Raw genomic sequence first — 23,159 nt, forward strand, 5'->3', positions numbered from 1 at the left:
CACGTATCCCTAGAAATTGAGCTTTATTCCTGCCTATGCTTTCCTCACTCAGCAGTCTAAGTGCCTTAATTGATCATCTTGATATGAGGTTTAACTCAGCAGTTAATTGAACTTCAAGGAGCAAAATACAGTTTTGCTTATTAAAGTGCTGGTGAAGACGTTGGGCCTGCCAATGCTCTACTGCATTGAGTTAACAATTCACTGACAAAACACAGGTATAGATCAAGGTAAGAAGCAGATTATCTCAAAGCTTCAAAGAGAATCATGAAAGCTTAACATGTGTTTAAAGTACCAAACCTTCATGGACCTAGTCTGGTTGGTTGGATAAAAGAAAAATTATCAAAAGTATTCAGTAATCTTGCCTGATGTGATGGGGTATATTTAGAGTATATACATTATGCTGTGTGCATGGCAAGATGTATTTTGAGATAGTACAGTTTTGTATATAGATAATTTGGGTGATCTCTTAAGGAATAGAAGTCTTTGTCATTAAGAGGATGGCTGGGTGTTCTTTTTTTTTTCTCCAGAATATGCCCCACTAAGATTCTTGGAGGGCATTTCTTTTGGGGGCTTCTCTATGCTCCTGTAGTCTCTTCAGTAATACTGAGCTCCGAAGTGCCTGTGTAAGTGATGATGGTGATGTTTTAATAACCCTAAATTGGGAAGAACTGGTTATGCTAAACATCAAAGCTCTCAGGATTGTCAGCATCAGGGAATTTTGCCTTTTTCAAATACCATAGTGTTTTTCAGGTCACAGAACTTGAGTAAGTGAAGCAGATGTTCTAGATGAGCCAAGATGAACATCTGTAAATGTCCTTAAGCAGCTGTGTGTGCTGATGACTGGTGGAGCTGATAAAGGTTTGCAGAAGGTAAGGCACCAACAGAACCCTTGTAAATGATAGGAAGACATTTTCAAAATAATGAAGGGTTAAAATGAACTGCTTAAACTTCACTCCATGCCTCCTGTCTGAAAACAGCCAATTCCTAATTCAAAGCATTAAGATGTCCCTGTCCCATCCCACTAAAATGGGATTAGTGAAAAAAATTCACCTCTTTCAACCTTATAACTTACTCTTGGAGTAAGCAGCCAGTCTAGGAATTAGTGTTACTAAAAATAATTTTGTTCGACTGGGGTAAGAATGAAAGCTGAAAATTCTGCAAAGAGTAAACAGAGTCTATTTTTCATCTTGTTTTTGAATCTTGAAGTGTTTGAGATGAACAGCTCTTTCACCTGCATTCAAGGATGAATGTTGATAGCCAGCAGAGATGAAAAGTCAGTTGGTAAAAAATATGATGTTTAAAGTTTTCAGACTTGCATCACAGAAAACTTGAAACCATGAAAGAAATCTGTGAGCTAGGATAACAGTGAGATCACTAAGGTTAAGTGGTTATTACTTTAATAGTTGGGGTGAATATAAACCCCGTGTGTTTTCAAATTTTTAAAAGAATGTAGGTGCTAGATTCAGTATCTGTTCCTTGGGATACTGCATAAGAAAATGCTGTTTGTCCTGCAAATACCAACATTTCTTTGGATTTTGATAGGATAGTCTATGTAAAGGTGAAGGCAATACAAGGTAAACACAGATGGAGTAGCTCCTGAACCCTTGTCCAGTGTTGTGTACCTTGGAACACAGCATTGTTCCCCACTCAGCAAGGCAGTCTAAAAAGAAAGTCTTCTCTTTTTGGTTATCTTCCATCATTTTAGCTTTCTGGCTAAAATCAAGAAAGCAAGAAATCTGTCTGATCTTTGCAGATGAAAGATAAGATCTGGCAGGCTTTAAACTAGAGAAATATTCTTGTTCCTACATATATCACAGTTATTTTGGAATCTGTGTGATAGAAAGGACTGGTGGGAACAGAAATAGTTGTGTGAGGGTAGATAGCATACAGGCGTCTGCCGAGTGAGATTACAGTTAATTGGCTTATAAAAATTAGCAATTGTATATTAATTCCAGAAAGTGGCTCTGGGAATTTTTTTTCAATAAGTTGGTGAAATACCTTCAGATGTTTATATATTTTTTAATGATTCTTGTATATGATTGTTGCTTAAAAAACCCCAGTCCTCCATGTGTTTGAATGTTGCTGAATGTTTGTACAGTATGTAGATGGTCAGGTAAAACTAAACAGGATATTTATAGTTTGAAATAGATACTTGACTATCTCATGAGTTTCAGAAGTTTAATACTTGTGTTGATATATCAGATCTTGTTTAGCCAATGGTATTTTAAAAAGCAGTAGATCTCAATGCAAAGAATGTCATTAATGTAAGTATAGATTTAGTTTGTCTCCGCTTAAGTCACTCTAATGAAGTCATGTTTATTAAGTCATTCCAGCAAATCATAGAGGGCTCTTTATTTGAAAAAATTACTTTTTTTTGCTTTTTATATTTCTTAATGGCTATTATAAAGTTTATCAGGGAGGATGCACCTATGTGCATAAAAACTTAAAATGCATTTAGGCATCTATGTTCAAATATCAAAACCACACAAATCTTTGTGCAAGTACTTTTGTCATTGAATGTGGATGGAACTTTCTTGAATGCTGACCCAGCTTGGAAAGATCAGAGAGCAGCAAATCTGCAGTCAGCATCCTCCTCCCAGGTGTATCTGAGGCTCCCACCTATAGGATCCTCTTAATCTCAGCCTCTGAACTCGAATTCTTTTTCAAAGAAATTTTGAATATATTCTGTGTCACCTGGAGAACTAGGAACTTCCCAGTCCTTGACCTCTCTTTGCAGAATTCATACAGGAATTATTTTCTTTTGTCCCATTAGGACAGGAGAGGAGGGAAGAATAGGATTCTTGACAGTAACTTTTTTGGAAGAAGACCTATTTAAACCTGTATCTTTTGACTGTAAAGAAACCAACACAAACAGAAGGCATGTCTTCTCCTAAGGATTAATTCCATGAGTAACCTTACAAATAGACAAGAGAGAAGACATTCCTGTGTTTCTAGCAACCTGAAAAAATTCCTTGAATCTTTCCTTCTTCCATCCAATATGACCTCCCCTGCCATAAGAAGCAGAAGCCAGTTATTTTAGGTTTCAGAGCTACCCATCAGTCAGACAAAAGTTTAGAGGTAGGTGAAATAGCATTTGATTTTCTTGGGAAGACATTTTGGAACTATGGCAATTGATTTGGGTATCAGTTCCTAGAAATGTGGTCATCTGGGTAAGATAAGCCTGCATTTTAGGTAGGAGACAAATGCATTTTAATATGTTATTTTAGTTAAAAAGCCCCTTTGTCTTGCTCTTTGTTTCCACCAGCGAGATTGTCAAGGTTTGCAAATAAAATAGAATGAAACTAATTAGATCTGCTAATAATTCCAGCTGTGATTATCACCATCAGAGCCTGGAATTCTCCTTGGGCAGGGAAAAGCAAGAGGAATTCTTTCTAAAGAAAGCAAAAAAATGGGGCTCCTTTGGAGCAAGAGCAGACAAAATGCAGGACCTAGAAGCACCATGATAATTGCACTTCAAAGAAAACTCATACTCAAGTGGCTCAATAGCATTCCTGAATATGAACAAAAGCCATGTAGCCTGTATGGCAGAAATAGGTGACAGAAGGCTCTGACTCATCATGTGGAACTGTAATTTAAGTTCAAGGGGGATTTTTCTATCTTGGATCTATTCCTGCTGGCTCAGATGTTGCATGAGCCTTTAGCACCTAGTTTTAATAGAGCCAGTGCCTACAATCGAGAGATGGGTTGGATGCAGGGAGCAAAATACTACTGGTCTTAAAAATATCTTCCAGCGAGAGCTGAGGTAACTTTGTGCTGATAAGAAGCTTCCACTGACCTTTACTAAATTTGATTTTCTAGATTTAGAAAAGTCTCAACTCCGTAAGAATTTGCTTAGTGAAGCACTGAGAAGCAGATGCAGTGTAGGCATCTTGGTGCTTCCCACTCAGTACAACTTTCTTTTAGCAAACAAGTTCTGCCAATGAACAATGTGTGAGGGGTCACTGCTGGCTCTTATCAGTCATAAGTAGTAATTTTTTTCATGTTAAAACAAATTTTACATGAAATAACATAATATTCCATGAAAGTTCATTTTACAATACTAATATTGGTAAAGACAAATAGCTCACCTGTCTTCAAGATTCAGAAGGTATTTTTCTAATTATTATTTTCAAACTTAAGGAGTCTGTCCAGCCCTTTGAATACCTAATACAGGAGTATGTTTCATCAAAAGATCAAAATTATAGTAATCTCTAACTTATTTGAAAGTATACATCAGCTGTGTACACAGCGGTCTTTTTAGGTATATAAAATCTATTTAAAGGTAGACCACCTCAAATGTGGGGCCACATAAGATGTTCCATGTGAGGTAAGAGCTGTCATTATACACTTCCAAAATCTGAGCATCCTTTAGGTAGACTAATACTAGGTAGTAACTGCTTGTCTGGGAGGCTCATCATGCTGTCCATAATAGATATGAGGGGCAGATTTGTATGGCTTAGGGCGACTGAAGAGGAGGCTTCAAATGGTATTTTTAAAAATTCTGGTTTGTAAAGGCTTACTGCTTTAGTTACTAAATTCAGTGAGGATTAGGAGATCATATTTTGGCCCTAAATAAATAATGGCAAATTTTGACTGTTCCTTCACTGCTGTAGGCAGAATAAGCTATGAATAAGCTATGCTGGCTGTGCAGTGCTCAGGTGTTTTCTTGGGTGTTCCTAGAAGATTTTGTTAGAAATATACTAATATTCCCCAATTTCTGATGGGAGAGTGCAGCAAGGGAATAAGAGAAGCAGTCTTAAACTAGTATTTACCTGATTCAGTTCCCTGAAGCACCGGCCTTGTGCAGGCAGTTCAGTGTGTAATGGGATTGGTATTGATACAGTGTACAGGACTGCACTGCTGTGACACAGATCTTTGTTAATAGAGCAGCCTTAATTAAAAAATACAGAGTTCATTATGAAATTCTGTTTTGACCCTTAGAGTTAGATTTGACTAATTCAGTGATTCCCCAGAAAAAGAATTCCTCTTGGGAGCTGCATAGAAGAGTTTGGAAATATATCCAAAGATTAATTTGATATGGGAAATTGATTACAAAAGAGACAGAGACACAATCCTGGTGAATCCTGAATAGCTCTGATAATCAGAGGTGAGGTAGAAAGGAGTAGTTTTGGCTGAGCTGCCTCTGGGGTGTTCCTTCCTTGCTGGGGGTTGTTTGCAGAGGAGCTGAAGTGCTGTAACAGCCTCAAGCTCCACTCAGTGATGTTGCCTCCTCTTTTTTCCATGGCAGCTAGCTCATGTCCTTTGCAAAACTGAGAGTAGCTTAAGGCCATCATTTCATGCATGACTTGGTAAATTGTGCAAGAAAGAGCACTGCCAAATGAGGAGCTATGCCAGTTTTCAATAAGAGGGCCATCTGTGACAAAATGTTTTAGCAAGTTTGAAAACAATTGAGTTCTTTCCCATTTTTACTTTGATTTCATTTAGCATGTAAGTAACTTTTCAGCCTCCCAAGCATAAATTTATGTTACTGTATCCCTGTTTGCTATGCATTAAGTTTTTGTTGAGTCAAATGTTTTCATTTCAGACCTGATCCTGTGCAGTACTGAAAAGTGACTTTGCATCAATGTCACTTTTGATTCCTGGTGGAGAGATTTGTCAGGGTAGGTGAAATTCAGATATTTGTGGCAGATAAGAAGCATATAAATAAATTGTTAGTAGTTACAGCAACAGTCCCTAAATGTAAAAGTAGTTCATTGCTGGAACTAGAAACATTTTTAAATTTGGAAAGGATTCCAAGTGAGTTTCTCTCCCTTAACCTGTAATATCTCATTACCATTTTGTTTCATAAAACGTATGAAGTTGTGTGCAATGGAATTTTCATGTTGCTAGGATTATTGAGGAAATCTGCAATCTGCCTGAGAGATCTCTCAAATTGTCAAACTGTTGCAAAGAAGACTACCTCTACTGATAGCAGAGTGGCAATAATGTGACATATAATGTATTAAAGTATTTTTTTGACTAATTTTGGTGTAATTTCATGAGAAGAATTTTGGTTTCTTAAAGAGCATGATTATACTTAGCTTACTTAACAGTGCACTTTCTAAAACCGAGAGGAAAATTATAGAGTTGTTTTCTGGAATCTGGAGGTTAAATTTGACTTTTAATTTAGCTGTCTAACATGTCTGAGGTTAAGCATCTTTCAGCTGGTATAGTAAAGCAAATAGAGAACAAGTTAGTGTCACTCACTGAGGAGTCAGCAACAGAGACAGAAATCTGCCTTGTGCCAGATCATTGGACCCTGCTTTGGAAACATTGCTTGTACCTGATAATTTGGCTGCTTGTTTCTGTTGGCAAGTGCTCTCTGCAACAGGTCATTTTCAGAAAGAGGAAACCTTTTTGCAATTTAATGTTATTTTAGAAGGAACAGAGTAAAAAGAAAGTTCCTGACCTTTAAATATGTGTTTATGTAGGAGGCAGGCCTGGTAGGGAAAGTCCAGGTGGAAAATATCCTTAGAATGCATGATTCCAAACTTCTTGAACTTGTGTTGTAGCTGCTTTTAGAGAAGTGCAGAGCTGTCCATATGGAGAAGGCAATCATTTAGGGATCAGTCCATCTGCCTTCCAGATCAAATGTCCATGAAAATGCTCAGTGCCCCAAGTGCAGGGATGTTAGTGTTTGTTACGCTGCTTTTGAAGTAAGTGTTCCCTTACACAAAATTTACAAGGGTTAGACACTTAAATGCCGGTTTTGTTTTCTTGTTTCTGCTGTGTGAAATTGACTTCTTACCATGTTTGCAGCTCTTTAATTTAAAACTGTGCAAATATACCTAGAGATGGAATGTGAACATCTATTAAAGCAGCAGTGTTAATTTTGCAGCATTTACCCAATTCTGTAGGCAGTAATCCACTTGAATTTGGTGAGGCTTTTGGGAAGACTGCGTATGTATTGCCAAGATTTATCCCTCTGTGTTTGCACAAACTTTTAATATGTTCTATTTTAATTCTAATTTGTGAATTTGGACTGTTTTATCATGATATTTCACAAAATTTTATGAGAGTAATTGAGGAAAAATATTTGGAAATAATGCTAAACTATTTCTAAATTTAGATTAATGAAAATCCTATAGCTCTGAAGTTAGAAAATGTGGGTATTTCTTGTATTGGTCTTTCACACCATTAGACTCAGCCAGTGTATTGTACACAGTATATTGTATACAAAGTATTTTCCAAAAACACCATGTCCCTTTTTATATTTTAAACATGTGCTAATGGTTAGAGCTGGAATTTTTCACCATTGTGAATTTCACTTGCATTTGAGGATTTCGAATCTGTTTTTGCTGCTGTTCCAGTAAATCTCCTGAATGATAACACTGAAATAACCCTTACACAAGGATGGAACTGCAACCTCATCTCCAGTAACCGTGACAAACATCACTGTAATATTTACAGGGGGAAAATGTGAGGGTGAAATGCAGAGATGCATTAAAACATCAAACATTGGGGAAAAAAAAAGGCAGTTGAAGCTGCTTAATTGCTTTGCTTAGAAAAAGTAATGTAATGTCTGAGGAAGTAATCTCTAAATAAGTTAGAATGTGAGATCTTTCACAGGAGGAAAAAACCCAGGCATAGACCTATTGGGGAATTCAATGATGAGACTGTCAAGAGCAGTAAAGCTGATGTGTTGTTAAATGTCTTTGGGAGAGATTTCTCGATGTTCTGTGTCTTACTGTAGTGAAAAGCAAACTTCAGTGAGTGGACACTTGGCATTATCCTATTTGAACCCAAAAGTTTGCTCTGGTGTAAGAGTGGGGGGTCTGTCAAAACGTGTGACTTTGCCTTACTCTGAAGTATTCAGTGTAGAAACGAACATGGCTGTAAAGGATGGAGCACGGAAGAGGCCATCCCTCTGTGGTACTTAGCTGGTACATTCACTTGTGCAAAACCAAATAAGTTGTGGCAGCTGGAGCAGGATGGTGGAAAGCGAAAAGTAGGAGAGCAATGGAGTGAGGGAGAAGGCACAGTAGTGTGCAGTGGAGGAAGGTGTTGGTGGGCTGTGGTGTGGGCAGGGAGGCAAGAATTGCTGAGGCCAGCTGGGTCTGACACCTGTGAGAGGGGAATGGGAGGTGGAGAAACAGGCTCAAGGCTTTGAAATGGGGGATGTTGAAAGGAGGATGGAGCAGCAGGGATGCGCAGATGGAGCCAACTTCTACAGAGCTTTTTTGTGATATTTGGCTGTGGTCTGGAGCTTTGAGGGCTGCTTTTAGCGTGTAAGCTGCTGCTCCACATTCACTCCCCTGAGCCCCACGGCAGGGATTTCTGGTTGACAGCCCCTGCGTCAAGGGAAAGGAGAACACTCTGGGGTTTCCCGGGCTACCAACCTTTCGCTGGGGATGTTACTGCGGGGAGAGCGCTCGAGTTTGCCACTCTTGTGCCCCAAACCCGGTGTTCTCGCCGTTCCCCCAGATCTGACACCCTCTCCCCCGATTGCCTGCGTCTGACTCATTCGCTGGTGCTTGTGCAAGCAGAACGGGGCGGGGGGGTGGGGTGGGGGAGAAGCCTTCAAAGTATCCGCGGCTGGTCTCGTTTAGACAAGGCGGCCGTGAGCTTCGCCCCTGCAAGGGCGGGGGTGCCGGGGGCGGCGGAGCGGGCCGGGCGCAGCCCGCAGCGCCGCGCAGGCGGCCCCGGGTGGAGCCCGCCGCACCTCCAGGAGCCCGTGCCGCCAGTCCCCGCCGCTTCCGAGGAGCCGAGAGCAGCGCGGGGACTCCGTGCCTGCCGTCCTGGGGAACTGCTGCGGCAATATCGCAATTTAAAAAAAGGGAAGAGAGGAAAAAAAAAAAAAATGAAGACGCTTAAATGCCTCCTGCCAAAAGTAAAGAGCGAATTTCAGTTGCAATGGCTCTGCTAAAACTTGATCATGCGGGATTTCAAGCGATAAAGAGCTGCCGGGCTGCTATTTACTGCGGTGGGAACAAGTTGCAAGATGAAATCCAGGCGTTAAGGGACCTATTTTCCACTTCATTGTTTGCAAAGGAATCTACTGAAATGACTTTGAGGATCTTTAAACTGGAACTATGTGGAGGGAGAATGCAGTAAGTATCGCCTTTCTGGGGAGCCCGGATCGCGCCCAGCGCTGGGGCAGGGGCGCGGAGCTTTCGGCGGTGCCGGCTCCCACCGACCGGGGCTGCGCTCCGAGTTCCCCGCCAGCACCGAGGGCCAGTTAGGGAATGCCGGCTGCTTTGCCTGGCGCGCCAGCGTCCTACATAGAGCAGGGGTTGCTTGAAGAGCTGTCTTCATGCATATTTACTGGGAATTGTGAATGAAAAAACCAGAGCAATCGAGCATTCCGTGGCGGGCTCTGCTAGAGTGTCGCTCTGGGTTTGTTTATGGTAAATTGGGAATGAAGGTGTTCTGTTTCAGGAGTGAAAAGAGCTTTAGCTGCGCTCCCAGGTTATGCTTGTTTTGAACCTGCCGAGAAAACTCCTGCCCTTGATCATGTTAATTAGTTTGCTTCTAGCTGCTCTTTCCAGGTTGGATGTCTCTTCCCTTAGAGCTCCAAGCCGTCCATTTCACTTGGAAGCAAACGGGCAGTTGGGAGCCTAGGATTTTCCTGACCTGGATGAGATGAGGGACGTATCCCGGACAGCTGTGGGCTCACGGCGCTGCTTTCAGCAAAGAGCTGAAATCTGTTTCTGAGTGAAGGGGGGGAACTTCTGAGTGTAGTCACTTTATTTCCGTTCGCATACCACATGCGATTGAAGTACATTTCTTTTTGAAATCTGCAACCTGACTAACGGCTTCTCCTCGTCTCCTCCCCCCGCTGTCCCGTCCCGTCCCCCGCCCCGTGTCCAGCCCCCCCTTGCCTGTCTCCCTGTCCGCGTAGCTGCCCTCCCGGGATGCGATGTCGCTCGCAGGCTGCGGCGGGGATCACGCGTGCGGCCAGCGGCGCGGAGGCCGCCCCTGAGCCCGGGCAGCGAGGAGCGCGACATGCCCGCGGTCGCGACATGTCCTGCAGCGACACCGACAGCAGCACCGGCACCTCCGGCAGCCGCCGCCGCTCCGTCTCCTGAGGCGCTGGGTACGTGCGGCCCCGCGCCCGCAGGGGGGCGCCCTCGCGCCGCGGCCGGGCCGGCGGGGCGCGCTCCCGGGGCGCGCTCCCGGGGCGCCGCTGAGCGCGGCTCCGAGCGGGGCCCGCGGCGGGCCCGGACGGGGCTCGGGGGGCCCTGAGCCTTCCTCGGGCCCGGGGGAGAGCTGGGGCATTTGGGTCTGCTGCTCCACCGCGCTCCGTGCAGCCGCTGCTGTGACGGCGGTCGGTGGGAGCCTGCCCTGCAGTGCAATCGGGTGGCACAGGGGCACCGATGTGCAGTTAATGCGCTGTCGGGTGCTCGTCTCCTTGTGTGCCCCGAAAGTAGGTGGTGATGCTGCAAGCCCGTGTCTGGCTGTGTGTTTTAGCTGCAGACGGCTCTGACTGAGGATGGAGATAGGGCTGGCAGGATGAGAGGGGAGATCTGAAAAATGCCACCCTGATTGGACAGCCCCGCTTGTGTGTTCTGCGTGACGCTTTGCAACAAGCTTGGCTTTATGTGGCACAGGGACTCCCTTGCAGCTAGCAGAGAGCCAGTCATGGGGCTGGAAATCCCTCGGGGCACAGAAACGGGGAGATCTTGCAGAGTCAGATCTGCTCTCTTTCTCCCTCCTTCAGATAGTTCAGATCCCTTCTGTGGCTCATCTTTCTCCCCATCCTACTCCGTCTATATTCAGCCCCCTACAGAGATTCAGTGAAGATATGAGGTAACCAATGCAGTGATGCTCATTTATGGAACACGCTCCCCTTCAACACTAGGGACAACTTTGTGTCCGAGATCAGCAGTTCTGAGCGGCTCAAGTTCTGAATGCTGCATGAGAGGATGGAAAAGAATTAAGATGGAATATCTTGCTTTTGAATCTGTTCCAGAAATGCAGTAGGATTCCTTGAGCAGCAGCTGCCTAGGAGAGATCTTCAGAACTAAAACAGCATGGGTTTGGGATGCTATGAGATGTAAGGAGTATGTGGACTGGGGTTTCCAGCAGACCTCTGGCTCACTTCTCTCATTTTGAGCTAAAATACCTCTCCCTCTTAGACTGTGACTCAAGTTTAAATAGATGTCCAGGATGAAGGCAAATAGGTTTGCTTTACCTGTTTTAGCACAGCAAGGTTAAAGAGAAGAATGATAATGTCTTTTTTTTAAAAATGATGTCAGTCATTTTAATTTTGTTGGCTATCCAGGAAGACTGTTAATTGGTCTTTTCTCTGAACTTCTGCATTTTTTGCTTTGCCTGTGGGAGACCCAGCTTGTAATATTGTCATTATCAAGCCAAGTTTTTGATGGGATATAAGAGGCTTGATTTGGATCTAAGGTGAAGAATGCATTATAAAAAGCTGCTAAAGTTTGCATTATGCCCAGAAGCTTTCTTAAAACCTTCATTGAAGATATACAGTATATATTTTTTTTCTCTATGTTCTTCTTATACAATGTGATCACTTTTACAGGGGATAAAGCTGGCAAAGATGAGGAAAATTGGCTGTGCTCTCCTGGTACTCCAAGCTCTTCTGGCGCCTTTGGATCTTGTTCATGGAGCAGAGAAAAATTATCCCATCCTGAACATTGCAGTGATTCTGGGAAGGACCAAGTATATAACAGAGAGAGATATCAGAGCTCTCTGGACCAGAGAAATGTCAGCAGACCTGACTGTTGATATCAATGTAGTGACCCTTCTTGTGAACCAGACTGATCCTAAGAGCATCATAACACATGTTTGTGACTTGATGTCAGGCACCAAGATCCATGGAGTGGTTTTTGGAGATGACACTGATCAGGAGGCAGTAGCTCAGATTTTGGATTTTATTTCATCTCAGACTTCTATTCCAATTCTTGGAATTCATGGTGGGGCCTCCATGATAATGGCAGATAAGGTAGGAAAATGTATTCAGAGCTGTTGCTGTTCTAATGTACTTAATTGTGTTGGTCTCTATCATGAATAATCACTACAAGCAGTTCAAGACAGATGCTCTTAATTTTCTCTCTGTACTTAAAAAATATGCATAATGGTGTCTTTAATGGCTCATCAAATATTCAGAAATATTTTGGGGTTCATGCCTAACATGTTCTAAAACTAAAATCTCACTAATGAGATTTTACTATCCAGCACATTGAATGATGGTGAGTTAAAAAAATTTAATAGCTAATATGATAAATGGAAAAACAAGCTCATAATAGTAGGTTCATAAATGATTTTGAGGATAAGATGTAAAATTATGAGCAGATGTTATGTGGTGCTTATAAGAAATAGCAAGCAATAGACTTGAATGTATTTGAGGACAGCAGTAATAATAGGTCAATAATAAGCCAGACTTTAGTGATCTACTAGTCTCTGAATTAAGTAGTTTTGCATACTTGGACCAACTGCATTCCATAGATTTATTGAATTATATTTTTGCTAACTGGATACTTCTACTTTCCTACTATAGTTCATGAAAATCCAGTAAGGGGTTGTCTGAAATATGGAGATAATGACAAATGGTTTTGTTGGAAAACATATCTTTACGTAATCCGTTGTGAGACTGGAAGAGCAAAAGTGACTCACGTCTCAAGTTCCTTAACGTTGTAACAATTTTTAAGAACTCCTTGCTGGCACTGCAGCATCGGTGGTGTGAGCTGACTGCTGCTGTTTCTGAAACAGGCACTGAGTGCAGGGCTGAGCTCTGGTGGGGACTCTGCCTTGCCGGAAAGTCACAGGAGCTCCCACTGTGGTGTAAGAGAGGAGAGCTCAAAGAGGGAGTGCAGATGTGAAAAATCACTGGTTTGCCAGCACATGAGGATTTTTAATGTTAATTGTAAGTTACTTCCTGGTATTTCCATACTGTAGGGTTTCTTATTCATTGACTATTATTATTTCTTATGAGCGACTTCTGAATAGTAAAGGATTCTCTGAACACATCTGAAAAGGAAGTGGTCCAGATATATTATTTTGTGAAGTAAGGGGGGAAAAGAACCAGGAAAGCGACAATGATTAGTTATGACTGAGGAATCAGCTTTGAACTTTTGAAACTTTTTACCTCTGGAAAAGACTTTTTTCCTGTTGAGATAATAGGTCTGTTTCTCTTGGTATCTTGAATGATCTTTCTTTACAACTTATCATACAAGGGCAGGACAATAAGTGTTGAATTATGGCAGGGATCCTATAAAAATGGCTCTGAAATCTTGATGGATACAGAAAGATCATTACAGTCAGTGCTGCTGTCTTCAATGCAATTGCAGTGACCAAGTTACAGAGGCAGTTATTTCATGTGCTTTTAAATTACAGTGCAGATTTACTTGTTTTTTAAAGATGGGTTTATATGTATTCAGTGCTTCTCTTTGATACATATTTCATGTAACTGTCTCTGCTAGTGTAAGAACACTTGAAGATCCCAGCTAGGGCTAAGTGATGAAGCACTGGAAGAAATCCTTACAGAATCATCTTCACTCATGGTAGCAGATGCAGGCTGTTACTGATACAGATCTATTTTTACTTTTATATAAGAGCCTCTAGAAAATGAAACAGGTTTTTTTTTTTTGTCTCAGTAATTTACTCCTATTTTCATTGTATGCTAATATTATCATTATTATATCACTGTCTTTGATTTTAGGGGTTATTAGGGTTTTATTAGCAAACTTTTCTGTTGAAATTTAGCTTCTAAGGTTTCCATTTGGGAAATCAAAATCGTCTTTTGTGTGTTAAAACAATCTAACAGCAGTCTTCAGTAGCTTGAATTGGCTGAAGGAATTGTTTGTTCATGTAACTAGTATTGTCTTAACTTTTAACCTGACCTTTGCAATGTGCAATGTCTTGCAATGGGGTTTGGAACATCACAGTAATGAGACTTGCATGTGTCACTCAATTAACCAGTTCATTTAGGAATTAATTCCTGGGAGATGAAGTTGAAATTCACAGAGCTGTCATAAAAGCAGGGGAGATGAAGTCTGAGGGAGAAGGACTGCAAATATGAAATCTTTCAAGTCACTGTCAGGACTTTAGCTGGCACACATAGGTGTTGGCTGAATTGTGAAGATTATTAAGTAAGTCTCCTGTTTTGTCTCATGCGTTGAGATGCCTGGCTATGTAAAAGATGTCTGCTCCCACTCCTGCTTGTGGATGTAGTGCTCTGGCACTCTAATAAGGCCATTTCATTTATGTCCTTATTGTGTGAGTTCTCTGCCAGGTGGTTATGTGGTGCTGAACTGAACTAAACTCAGGGCACAGGAATGAGAATTCATCTATAATAATGCTCTATGCTGCTGAAGACTTCACTGAATGACTCAGAGGAGATAAGCTACCATATTCTCGATGGCTAATAAATACCATGCCAATGTGAATCTTGACTAAAGAGCCCTATCTGTAAAAAAAAAAATTTCTATATTTCCAAAGATGAGATAGGCCCACATTTGGAGTTTGCAGTGATTAATGCAGGACATAAAGCTTTTGAAGCACCAAGTCCCTGTCTGAACATCTGGGGTGAGTGGTGTGTTGTCTAGACTGCCTCCTTCGCTGGCCCAGCTCAGCTTCAGTTTGCTCAGAGTTTGCCTGCACCATCTGAGGAGAGATGTTGCATGATTCAGACAATGAAAATAGACAGGCATGTGAAGCCAATCAAACTGGAATGTTTTCTGAACCTCTGTGATCTATTTTCACCTGACATCAGCTGTCAAAATCCTACCAACAAACCAATGGGACGCTTTGGGGTGTATGGCACTTATCTGATCCTAACTGTGCTACAGAGATACCCTTTGGACAGTGCCACATGCTCTGCTCCAGTTCATTTTTATCACCTGCTCTTGGCAGGAACTCTCCTGCCAGTGAACTGCTCCTTGGCTTTGGTCCCCAATTCTGCCACACACTTCTAACGTATTCAGATGTGGCATAGTCTACTGAAACAAGATGAGAACTCTCTGGGGCATCTGTGCCAGCCTGCTGTGCCTCAGCATCCTTTGGAGTCTGAAAACAGACTGACTGTTTATTCATCTTGTATCTCTTGACATTTGAGACATCTCAACACAAACATTACTTAGGAACTGTTTTCTGACTTGAGCATTTGATTTCAAACATAGTTACCTTTGTTTCACCACATGCTATGATTATAATGATAGTAATTGTGATACTTTTTTTAAAAAACAGAACATCATGGTTAGTTCTGTGTGAAGGCTTCTTCACATGTGGGGAAAAATGCCCCTATGTATTGTAAGTACATCCAGGAATATTTAGTGTCTCTGAACCAGACTACTTTTGCCTATTGCAAACGTAAATCTTCCCAGAAGTCTTTCTGAAAGACATAATTTGAGGCATTTTATTGTTGTGGAAGCACTCAGTTATAACACATAGTCAAGAAATGTTAAAGGTGAGGGTAATTTTCCAGTGGGCTATCACAAAGTGATACTTCTTGAAACAGATCTGGGAGTGTTATGCAAAGTAACTAACTGCTTTTCTAAAAGGTAAGTATTATTGCATAATGATTCTATGAGAGCTGGGGAGGTTAGACAGGATTGCTGGAGGTTGTCTAACCCAGCCCTAGCTCTGTGATGAGCGAATATCAAAATCTGATCTTTCAGTCAAGTTTTGAATATCTCCCTGGAAGTAGATACCACAGCCTCTCTGGGCAACCTGTTTCAGTAATTAACCTCTCTCACCATGCAAATATTTTCATTTTATCTCATTAGAATTTCCCTTGACACCACAGGCTCTTGTTCTTTTGCTGTGAATCTGAGTCCAACTCTGTCTCAGTGCAGTTGTAGGCTGCAATTATACCTGTCCTTACCTGTCGCTTTCCTGGGGAAAGAGTTCCTTCAGCCCTTACTTGCACTTGCAGTCCTTTGGACTCGCTTGGATATATTGGTGTCTTGTATGGGGAGACCCCAAACAGGACAGGGGACTGCAGATAGGGCCTCGTGAGTCCTGAGAGAGGAACAGTCCCTCCCTGGAGCAGCTGCTGTGCTGCTGCTGCCGCAGCCTCGTTAGGCTGTGCCACCGAAAGGGAGCACTGCTGACTCATGTTCAGCCCATCCCATGGGTCCCCCATGCCCTGTAGCTCTGCCTGGATAGTTCATAAATAAGGCATGTAATTTCTAATAAGCACTGAGTAAAACTGTACTTTGAAATCTTTCCTTCTTTTGGTGGTGATTTTTTAGGTACTTTACTGAAATACTTGCAGATGTGTTTGCATTACTTGTCATTTTCACCTCATTATAAGTATATCTGGAATTGCTTTGTTTTAGCTCATCTGAGATGGAAAAAACTGTGCTGGACTTGTGCAAACCAGAGCTCTAAGCAACTGTGATCAGAGCCCACCCAGACTCCTGGCTCTGGAGCATTTATGCTCTTATCTGTACATGACTTTGTTCATGATCTTAAAGTTCCTCCACACATCCTCCAGCTTCTTTGCCAAATGTCTCCGTGCTGCAGCGATTCTCTAAAGGACCAAAAAAGTTCAAAAGTCACACTTTACTTTGGTACTATGTGTAAGTGTGCTTCAACTATTAATGACTTCAAAATTGTTTGATGGAGATGGTGGGGAGGGTGTTGTATTTGTTTTTTATTGTAGAATCTTTTCTGGAGGTCGTACTATCTAGAACGTGCTCATTAATTCATATGTCTGCCATATGTCTATGTAGATTTCTGTCCTGCCTGTTTAGTTGGCTTGTAAAAGCAGTTCTGTATTTCATTAGAGAAAATTGCAAATTTAAGTTTTTCTATAATAACATCTTTTTATCCCTGTCCTTACTGATGGCTGATGCCAACATGTGTATGGCTCTACATGTCTGAGCATGATATTCACTTTGGCTTTGTTACTGTAAAAGACTGAAAGATTAAACTGTAGGTTAGTAAATACTTCCGTGCAAAAATACCAGTATTCATATAACTGGTGTTTCAGGTCTAGACACAGTAGCTTGCACTACTACATAGTCTGTTGCACACACTATTTCCAGCTTCTGACTCATTTAAAGAAGCAATTGAATTTGATTTTCTTCTCTTCTAGCTGTATGAAGGCCCCTATGGGAAGAATAACCTTCAGATATTCTAATTTTTATTTTGAGCTGCAATAAAAATGTAGCATTGACCTCCTTGCAAATCTGTGTTTATTTGTCCATATCCTTGAAAGCCAATCTATATGTACTTTTTAAGAAAGTCTTGCTTGTCCATAAGATTTTTAGAACTAGAATGTAATCTGTGGTAGTATCTTTTACACACACATGCTGTGATCAGTGGTATTAAATGGTTAAAAATGTGCATGAGATTTGTCTTACTGAGGTGAATGAAGTGAGTGGATATAGTATCCCGTGTTTTTCCTCCTCAGGAGGCAGTGCTGTGTGAGGGTGAGGTGGTTTGGATAGTGCCTGCTGGTTTAGGCATTGCTATTCCTGTACTGGCGTGGCTGGGAGAAAGTAGAGCTCCAGCAGCTGCTGTATTTGCTGCTTTCAGCTGGATCTTGGAACTCAGAGGAGCATTTTATTAATGATGTGAGCTTTGCTTTCTTGCTCTCTTTCTCCCGATCTTTTTTTCTGAAGGCTTTTTCTAGCTATTTCTGAGGTGATGATATTATTCCTCATTCTCTTGTCCACATAAGTTTATCCCCCTTAATTAGGTGAAGGAAAACATGGATGGATTTCTGGAATACTGCAAGAGTAGATTTGAACTGTCATTCTTATGGAGCTCAAGGGAGGGATATTTAGTTTAATTTTCCAAAGTAAGAGGAAGGTAGTTTTGAAAAGATTAGGAATTTCTGTAACTAATGAGCAGGTTGTAGGACATGGAAGTCTTCTAGAGTTTACTTAATTTTTCATTCAGTTTAGGTGTGGGTAAGTTCCTGTTATTTTAGTTTGCTTGAATTTACAGCTGCAGCTGAGCTGAGGATGCAGGGTTGGTTTCTATGCACCACTCATTTAGGAGAGAGGAGTGCTTGGCTTCACTTTAGTCCTTTGCAGTAAGCTCTATACATTTTCATCTCAAAGGTACTGTTTTCTTTCTCTACAGACTGTTCTTACAGTTATTGAAAATAGATATCCTTAAGTGTCTTTGTTTTGAGCAGCAACATCTTAAACCTGCTAGCAAGTCCCTATTGTAGATCTCCTATGCAGTCTCTCCAAACTATTGCCTGCCTATGGGTAGTTATAACACAGCAGACTCCTGGGCTGTGAAAGTAGGACACAAGACCTTCAGCATAATTTTCTGCATGCAGACGTTCCTGGTGGCATCTTTGGAATTTGTTTTCCCAAGAACATTCTCAAATACAAAATTAAAAAATACTCCTTTTAAACTATAAAATAATTATAGGCTGTTACAAAATACATGGAAAGTTTCTGGCAATCAGAATATATCCAGAGAATGTACCTGAAAGTATAAAATTATGCAGTGTACAGAACAGAAGGGCTTTGATATAATGTCAAACACATATTTTGTGTTTCATCTATCAATTATTTTTGAGGATGCTTAGATTATTTGAATAGACAGTTCATTAGTGTGTTTAGTCACTTATTTGAACTAGCCATTTAATTTGAAGAATTTACCTATAAGTTTTTTTTGATCTTTCTTGGAAGACTCTGGGGTAGATCTGCCTACATGGTGATGGTACAAAGGGCTTTGTATAGATGCACAGAAAAACTTTGCCGGCTGTAGCTTTTATTTTTTACAAATCTCTGGTCATCTGGTTTGTGTGTACTCTTTCTCTTCCACTCTTCCCTGGAGCTATGAAGTTGTGTGGATTTTACTGAGGGAGCCCAGCCTGGATTGTCTCCACACCATCTGTCACCATATTGTTTGTTTAAATCCTTGAGATATTTTCTTCTGTACTTCACTGAAATAAATACATAAAGCTGCAGCAGCATCATTGGCTATTTATATTAGTTTTAGACTTAATGTCCTTAAGAGAAAACCCCTGTGCTCTCAATTGAGGTGCAGAAGCTGGAGGCACATTTTGTAAAACTGGATGTGGTTTAGTTCTCTGAGTGCCGAGCTCCAGTTCCTCAGTGTGTTCACCCTGCAGCCCGGGGCCCCTCTGCCTTCTCAAGGGGGACAGCCAGCTGGGGCTCTCATGGCCCTGGAGAGACAATGCTGCTCATGGGTTATGCTCTGGTCTCCCCTCTCTTTCGAGGAAAACGTTTTGTGCTCTTCAGTAAATGTGGGATGTATCTTCCTCTGTCCTGACACTTGATATTCTGGGTCAGGGGAAAGTTGAAACTTGCAGGCTCTGTGAAACCAGAATTAAGGCAATAAGATTGGTTAGAAGGGGGAATGTTTTGGAGAGAAATTGAAGGGTGCAGAAGAAATGTAGTATAAAAGCTGAAAAAGCAACAGGAAAATGAGTTTTGCTGATATGCAAATGTGATATTCCAAGTTGCAGGTGGAGGTTGCTTGGTGCCCAGCAGCTATAAGTTTGTGATACACAGTTAACATTGTCTCCTTTCCCTACAGCAATTTCCCCTGTACTTTCCATGCACATGAAGCTTAAGTGATCAAAAAGCCTCAGTGTTTGGAAAGAGAAGGAGGTTCTAGGTGTACAAGTTGTCTCTTATTTCGGGAAGAGCAAAATTCCTCTGGAGAAAGGTCTGTCCTTTCTGGGACTCAGCCACGAGGGATCCTGGGCTGAGTGGTACACAGGGTTTCCTGATCAACCTTTGTGAATGATTTAAACATCTTGAAGAAGGAACAGTTTCTAGTCCAAACTTGTGACTAAGATTTTATTTGAATACAAATTCTTTCACCTTCACTTGTGGATGAAAGAAATCATTCATAAACATATACATGTAGATGGTTTGTGTAATCTATTTCTATTCCCTTCCCCTCTTCAACAGCTACAGAGACTGAACTAAAATTAGGAAATCTAGCAAAACATCTGAGGTCAAACTGGTCATAAACTTCTAGAGCATGGCAAAAACTCTATTTGATTGTGCATTGGTCAATCTTACTTAGCAAGATTAACGTGTTTGGACAGGGGCAAGTTCAAAGCAGACTTATACTTCCTTCTGGCTGTAACACACAGAAACACATCAAAGGGCTCTGGATGAGATTTGACTAAAAACATTGTAGTATTCTGCATACAGCTCCAAAACAATCTCTATTTCTTTTTTATGTCATCTTTTGTTTCATATTTGGGCATGATCAGACCTGAGAATTTGAGGTCTGGATTTTTTTTTGGTATATATGCAGATTCTTCTCCCTGCTTTCTCCTGGATTCCCTTGCTGAAGGTGGAGAAGGAAAGGTGAGATAAAAACAGGTGGTAATCTTCATGCTTTTAATATTTTTCAAGTACACTAACATATCTGTTCCTCAGGATGGAGCCTACAGGTACTGGTGCTTTGGTGTGCTGTGTTGGCTGACAGTAGTGTCATTTCCCAGTAGGATCACATACACCCATTTTGGAGTAGCTTGGATAAGGTAGATTTTTTTCAGATCGAGACTATATATCTTTATGTGTCCCTTGATTTGGGTTTTGGCTAAGCTCTCTTGGAGAGGTGCTTCCAGATGACTCCTTGGTTGGTGTTTTGGGCTTCCTGTCTCCATCACAGGTTTGGGAAAGTAATTACCTTCTAGGCTTTTAAGGAAGATAGGCTGAATTGTTTCGTTGTCACAAGTTCCTTGCTGCAGCAGACTGAGAACACCAACATTGGTCTTGCTCCATGGCCTCTGCTCAGTGTTTGTGGCTATTTATAACCTACCTTTTGTGCATCTTGCAGCAAGATACTTCTATAAATGTGTTTCATTAAAAGGATTTTTGGGTGGAAAGCTCCTTACCTTCTCCTTTTTTTTTTTCCTTTTCTTGACAGTGGTAGTTTGTTTTTAGCATCCGAACTTTTGGTTCAAGATTTCTGTAACTATTGCTACAAAGTTTTGTCTATTTGTGCTGAGCAGTTTGCCTCTCCATGTGACTAAATTAGCAATAGGACTGCTTTGTTTTCACTGCATTGATTTTGTGTCTAGTGGAAACACACTGTGTATGTAGAACCACTATGAAAGAAGAAAGGGCAGGGATTTTATAGCCACCTTTCAGCTCAACAAAATGTGCAACACAACTGGGTATGGCAGAAAATAGAATTAAGGTAATCTGTTCTAAGTAACAAGTTGCTTTCAGGAGTTACAGAAACATATAATTACCAGAAAAATTGCATGTTATTTTTTGTATGTGAGGCTAATTAAGAGTTCTGAGTAAATTGTGTGGCACAGGCATCAGAGCTATGTGAAGTACCTAACTGGGACAAGATAAGGCTTGTGAATTCATCCTAAGAAAACAGATGCAAGAATTATGAGAAGTGTCTGTATTCTAGTCAAGTATCATTTAGGATGGTCTGGTTTATTTTCAGCAGTCACTTTATAGGAAACAAGCTAGCTCTGTCCTTTATTTTGTTTTGATCTGTTTGCCATCCTCTCCTCTCTCCTTTTTCTGCATTTTAGCTACTGTTACCTGCAAAAAGGCTGACATTTCCTTTTCTGGAATCTGGGTTCCAGAGAAAGATGTTGTGGATGGCTCAGCCACTTAGCATGTGAAGCTTTATCCCCTAACTATGTAACAGCAAACTGGTACTGAAGTTGTAAAAAGAAGTCCTTGCTTTCTTCACTTGCTCTTAGACTGGATTTTCCTTACCCAGTCCATTGTCTGTCAACCTCCTTCACCCAAAAAAATAATTGTAATTGGAGCAAGTAAAAATTCCCTGGGGTCCCAAGAACAAAGCAAAAACTATGAATGTAAGCCAAATCTATTCCTATTTAATAGGCATATTTAATAGGGGAAAGGAATATAAACTGAACCACGTGAGCTAGGGCAATGCTGGTGGGGAGCTGAGGTGGTGATAAACCAGAAATAAAAATTACTGATGGAGGTGACCTGTTGTGAAGAAAACAGTATGAGAAAACCAGAATTACTCAAAATTCTGAACAGTTTCCATCTCTGTCTCTTCAGGCTTCCTGCCCTTGGGATTTTGTGCAATCCTTTTCAGTCCTAAGTCATTCCTTCTGCATTCATTGACTACTTTACATACTTGTAGAGGGAGGTGCTTGCTTTTCCTGTTGCAACGTGGGGAGTCTGGGCTGTAGTTAACCATCTGGAAATTGATACACTGGAGTGTCTACTTGTATCCATTCTAATGCAATTTAAAATTTCCCTACTGCTCGTTTTTTCCTTTAGTATAGCCTCTGAGACAGGGTCAGTCTATTATAAGCTTTCCTGAAATAAAATCCTCCCCTCATTTTGCTGTGCACTGGCTGGCTACTGATGCTGTTCTTTGTAAGCATTCATTTCTATAAAAAAATTGAAAGAGTTTTCAATAATTCTCTGATTTGTAGTAATAGAAGTACTTTTTTCTGTCTATGTATGTTCACTCTGTTCAGGTGCTTTGTGGGAGTGCCTACTACCTTGTAGTTTTTAGGAACTGGAGTCTTAAAATATATTCATAATTTCCTTTTATAATTTAATTCAATTCTGAATTTCATATCTCCTATTAGGGCCTTTAGAATACTTGTGGACAGGACAGACTGACAGGAAAAAAATACAAAAGCAAACTTCTTCCCACAGTGTAAGGTGGTTGCTGGTTCTGCTGTGTCCCCTGTATGTGAATGTGTTTAGCTGTTACTTTAAAAGTCCTGTTCTGAGACTCAGGTTCACTGGCACTTACCAGCTAAATTGTTCTTGTGTGCACTGAACAAAGTTATGGATCCTGAGTGACATAAATCCTGATGTTGTCTAAGTGAGTGGCTGTATCATGAGGTTGAAAATGAGCAGTGTCTGCAGACAGAGCACGGGGAAGAGCCAGGCAAGGATAGCCTTGGCTCTTTGTGGGGTGCGCTTATTTGTGGAGGGGAAAATACAAGTTACATGATCCGCTCCATACTTTGGGTTTGGTAAAGACAAAAAATTATCTTCATTGCCATTTCCAGATATACTTATCCTGTCATTTTTACCAGTCTCAACAACTGCAAAAATAATGTCACACCTTTTCTAACCTTTCTCAGCCTTCAGGCTTGCAATCTCTCACATTCCTCTTGTTCTTTGCTATCCGTCACTACTTCATAGTGTAACTGAAATATTCCAATGATCACTGAAAAAATGACACTAAATAGATGACTTAGGACAGGTGCAAATAATAAAAGAAAAATCACATTATAATATCCTGAACAGTTGCTCAGTACCTTCTCACTA

At 41.1% G+C, this 23,159-nt stretch overlaps 1 protein-coding gene across 4 annotated transcripts in view; it reads left to right on the forward strand.

Annotated features, from left to right (window-relative positions):
* The first annotated feature begins 8,617 nt into the window (after positions 1-8,617).
* Positions 8,618-23,159, forward strand: part of GRIN2A (glutamate ionotropic receptor NMDA type subunit 2A) — a 168,203-nt gene continuing 153,661 nt past the window's right edge. For 2 of the 4 annotated variants that reach the window (XM_032125738.1, XM_032125736.1), the window contains exons 1-3: positions 8,619-9,050; positions 9,811-10,036; positions 11,489-11,911. In XM_032125738.1, coding sequence (XP_031981629.1) covers positions 11,507-11,911 — 405 coding nt within the window. In that variant the 5' untranslated portion in view covers positions 8,619-9,050; positions 9,811-10,036; positions 11,489-11,506. Of the gene's footprint in view, positions 9,051-9,810; positions 10,037-10,606; positions 10,750-11,488; positions 11,912-23,159 lie in introns of those variants that run through there. The other 2 variants (XM_032125739.1, XM_032125737.1) reach the window with 2 other exon arrangements.

Source organism: Corvus moneduloides, chromosome 16 (assembly GCF_009650955.1).
Source record: "Corvus moneduloides isolate bCorMon1 chromosome 16, bCorMon1.pri, whole genome shotgun sequence".
NCBI classification, from domain to species: Eukaryota; Metazoa; Chordata; class Aves; order Passeriformes; family Corvidae; genus Corvus; species Corvus moneduloides.